The sequence below is a fragment of the Anabrus simplex genome, chromosome 2 (genome assembly GCF_040414725.1).
Source record: "Anabrus simplex isolate iqAnaSimp1 chromosome 2, ASM4041472v1, whole genome shotgun sequence".
Classification (NCBI taxonomy): Eukaryota; Metazoa; Arthropoda; class Insecta; order Orthoptera; family Tettigoniidae; genus Anabrus; species Anabrus simplex.
The window spans coordinates 32834270-32837789 of record NC_090266.1 but is presented as its reverse complement, the minus strand read 5'-3'; the positions used below and the strand labels follow the sequence as shown (position 1 = coordinate 32837789).

General features: G+C 44.6%; 1 protein-coding gene across 1 annotated transcript; it reads right to left on the bottom strand.

Annotated features, from left to right (window-relative positions):
- Positions 1-321: 321 nt before the first annotated feature.
- On the bottom strand, positions 322-3265 carry LOC136864948 (forkhead box protein D3). Its single transcript, XM_067142356.2, has one exon. The coding sequence runs from the start codon at positions 3251-3253 to the stop codon at positions 2021-2023; it is 1233 nt and encodes a 410-aa protein (XP_066998457.2). The 5' UTR covers positions 3254-3265; the 3' UTR covers positions 322-2020.
- Between the last annotated feature and the right edge of the window lie 255 nt (positions 3266-3520).

Sequence of the window (3520 nt, the reverse complement as noted above, 5' to 3'; positions counted from 1 at the left end):
TAGCAGAACGCTCATTTATTTTAGAGTAGATTTAAAATAGTAACTGAATAGTGCTGCACAAATTACAAGGCTATGAAGCTAATTCAAGATATAGACACTTTTTACACAGGCGAATATTGAGCTGAATGTAATAAAAGCGCATTCTTTTTCCATAGAATCATATAAAGCCTCATGTTTATGTACACATGTTCAAAGTTGACTTGAAAAAGTGAGAACATTGTTTTGATCATAGTACTAAAGAAACTTTAAGATGTTCACCTAATGTAAGAAGGAGTAGGTGGATTGTGCAGACACATAAGAACAAAAATATAGTGTCTTGTACTGTATTGTAGCAGTCTTTACAATAGATACAATAATACTGACAAAGGCTGTACATATATTTATAAAGGTAGCGAAGACGACTCTCTCTGTCACGGCTAAACACACACATTCATTCCATGGTATGCGACATGTAAGGTGTACACATAAAATTAACTGGCTCTACACATAGAAGTTCGCTTCATACTATCCACAGCCACAAACACCAATATTCCGCATGAGACTCTCCACTTTATATAACGTTTATTGCAGTTTCTTTGAGAGTTCTCTCTGAATATTTGAAAGAAAATGCCCTACGGAACACCAGCTGTCATAGTGACATATTAAGAAAAAAAGACTAGCATGATATGCCGCATACCACATATAAAATTAATATTGCAAAAAGACTATCGCTGACCATATTTGAGCATTGAAAATATGTTCAATGTTTCTCTTCTATTTAAATATTCACATTCACATAGCTATGTACACGAACATTTACCTAAATACACATTGTACAACCCGATCACTTGCGCTGTCCGTCCGTCAAACACTCGCTGGTTCAGAGGTCACGTGATCCCAACAGCTTGTGCAATAGACTGCAAAATTCTTAATTGAACAAGACAATACCAGATAGTTCGAAACTATCAGCCTGAGCCTATATATCGAATACCCTGGAATATTCTTACAGTATAAATTAGAAACAACAACAAAACAATCAGCTCCAGGCGACATAGTTTTGAGATCACGTAAGCTAGAGACGAGAATGTCTAGAACTCAGTTACATACAAAGAATGAAAGTGACTACGGCAACTCGACGTAGGTAATTAGCTCACAAATTAAGAGACCACAAGGAGTTCAGTCTGCATCCTCACATCTGAAACCAACGAAATTCTAAGTCCAAAATACAGTATTTTATTTCTCGGTGTTACTAAATTTATCACATTTGCAGTTATTGGACTTGTATGTGATTAGTAATGTCTGTAATATAAATTGTTGGACTGTTTTCTTTTAGCCGTTCCCGCACATCTTACAAGAGCCGCATGCTTTAAAGTGTCCTCAGTAATTACGTATTCTCATCGAATTTCTGGGAACATTTATGCATACGTAATATCACTTGATATTTCTAGAGACCGAAATATTTTATTATTAACACCTTAGTTAATTTTAAACATTTTTATATTCATCGCCACTGATGATAGATCTCGACCTAGAATTGAATGAGATATATTATAGACAGTGAAATACCGCAGAGCTAACCCTGAGTGTAGGGCCTAGATGCTTGTGTTCCTACCAACACACAAGATGCAACGTACCTCAAGTAATTATATTACGCAGCATCAGAATCATAGCACGCTTTATGAGACCTACTTACAGTCAAATATGAATACGGTGCTTTAAGTTATTTGTTACTAGGACACAGTGGAGTGAATAGTACGCACCATATAATGTAGAACTAGAAAAATAACACACCATTTTTCAAAAATTATATAATAAATCTTCGATAAAAGTTTCTAGCAAGTTACGGGATAGTAGTGATGCTAATTAAGTAACAGAGAGATAAGAAACGTTTTTAAATTCTCTTATGCGTCGTCATAAAGAGAAATAATAATACTCACGAACATATTAAAAAAGAAACATTTAGAACGAGAGAATAACAACATGCAAATGATCTCCTTGTCCTCCATTTGAGAGCTATTTACTGGCGGCTATCGCCCTAGTCTCACCTGGCCCAAGCTGCCGGCGCCAGCGGTGAGAATGCCGAATCCAGACTGCGGGTGACGGCGGTAGATACCGACGCCGGGGCGCTGGGTTCCACCACCTGAAGGCCGGGTCTTGCCTTCAGTTGCGCCAGGGCGAGCGAGCCAAGACGCGACGGTAGAGGCGTCGGTTTACTGGGAGCTGCGGTGCTGCTCACCTTACCGATGAGTGAGTCGATGCTGAAGCCGTTTTTGCTGGCCGCGGAGGACGACGACGTCTTGGTGATGGTGGTGTTGCGACTGACGGGGACGGGTTTGCAGGGCAGACGCGCCGCTGCGGGTGGTTGTGGAGGCGGCACCGACAATAGGTTCAGGCCGAGAGGTCCTAGTGAAAGTCGTGCCAACTCTGAGGGCGGCAGTAGAGGCACCGCTGGAGGTAGAGGAGCCAAGTACGGGTATGGTCCCGTGTGAAGTGGATGATGAGGCCCCAGAAGATGTGGATGGTAGGGGTCCGGGTTCAGAAAAGAGGCCGCCATTGCGGCTGCGTGGTGGTCCCTCATGAGGAAGTCCGGCGGCTGTCGCTTGTAGCGTTTCCGTCTCCGCAGGAAGCTACCGTTGTCGAACATGTCTTCTGCCATTGGGTCCAAAGTCCAGTAATTACCTTTGCCCGGATTCCCAGGTTCACGTGGAATTTTAATGAAGCAGTCATTTAATGACAGATTGTGTCGGATAGAATTCTGCCAAGCAGGGAACTTCTCGCGGTAGTACGGAAACCTCGCCATGATGAACTCACATATGCCACTCAAGGTTAATTTCTTATGTGGTGACTGCAGGATTGCCATGGTAATGAGCGCGATGTACGAGTAGGGTGGCTTCACCTGCGCTGATGACGGCGTCTTCTTGGCCTGCTCAGGAGGCGAAGCTGGACCGGTCTCTTCTTCCGCAACTGTCACTGTGTTTGAACGGGGAGATGCTGGTGCTTGCGGCGTACTGTTACTGCTAATGAAATGCCGGTGGAAGTCCGCAATGCTGTTACTAGCTCGTAACAATGTTGCAGAATTATCTTCTGGGTCGTCAGAGTCAACATTGATATCCGGATCTGATTCGTCCGACTCTCCGCTGGCTGAGAGGGTGACATGATTTCCCCGTAGATCAAGCGGCGAGTCCCCAGCATGGGTTGGACCGTCCGTTTGCACCTCGTGGAGTTCCCTGTAGCCCAGGAGCAGGCGGCTACCTTCGTCCATGGCTAGACACATTTCACTACAGACTGGCAGGCCTGAGCCAGCCGCCAGCACAACGCAGTCGTCCCGCCCACTTTGCCTAGCGCGCTGCTATTGGCTGCCAGCCGGGCGGCAGGCGGGGCCAATGTGTGTGTGCTTTGGGGAGGGAATAGGGAAGAGCGCTTGCTGCTCCCGTCCAAGTTGATCCAATAAACTGTGTGAGGCAGGAGGCTGTCTGCTGCACGATCACCAGGTAAGTGTTAAGCAAGCATGACGCGATTGGTTCAGCTAACTAACAGTTAT

Excerpts from the sequence above, each read along its gene's own strand:
- LOC136864948 (XM_067142356.2), bottom strand. The coding sequence starts at position 3,253 with ATGTGTCTAGCCATGGACGAAGGTAGCCGCCTGCTCCTGGGCTACAGG.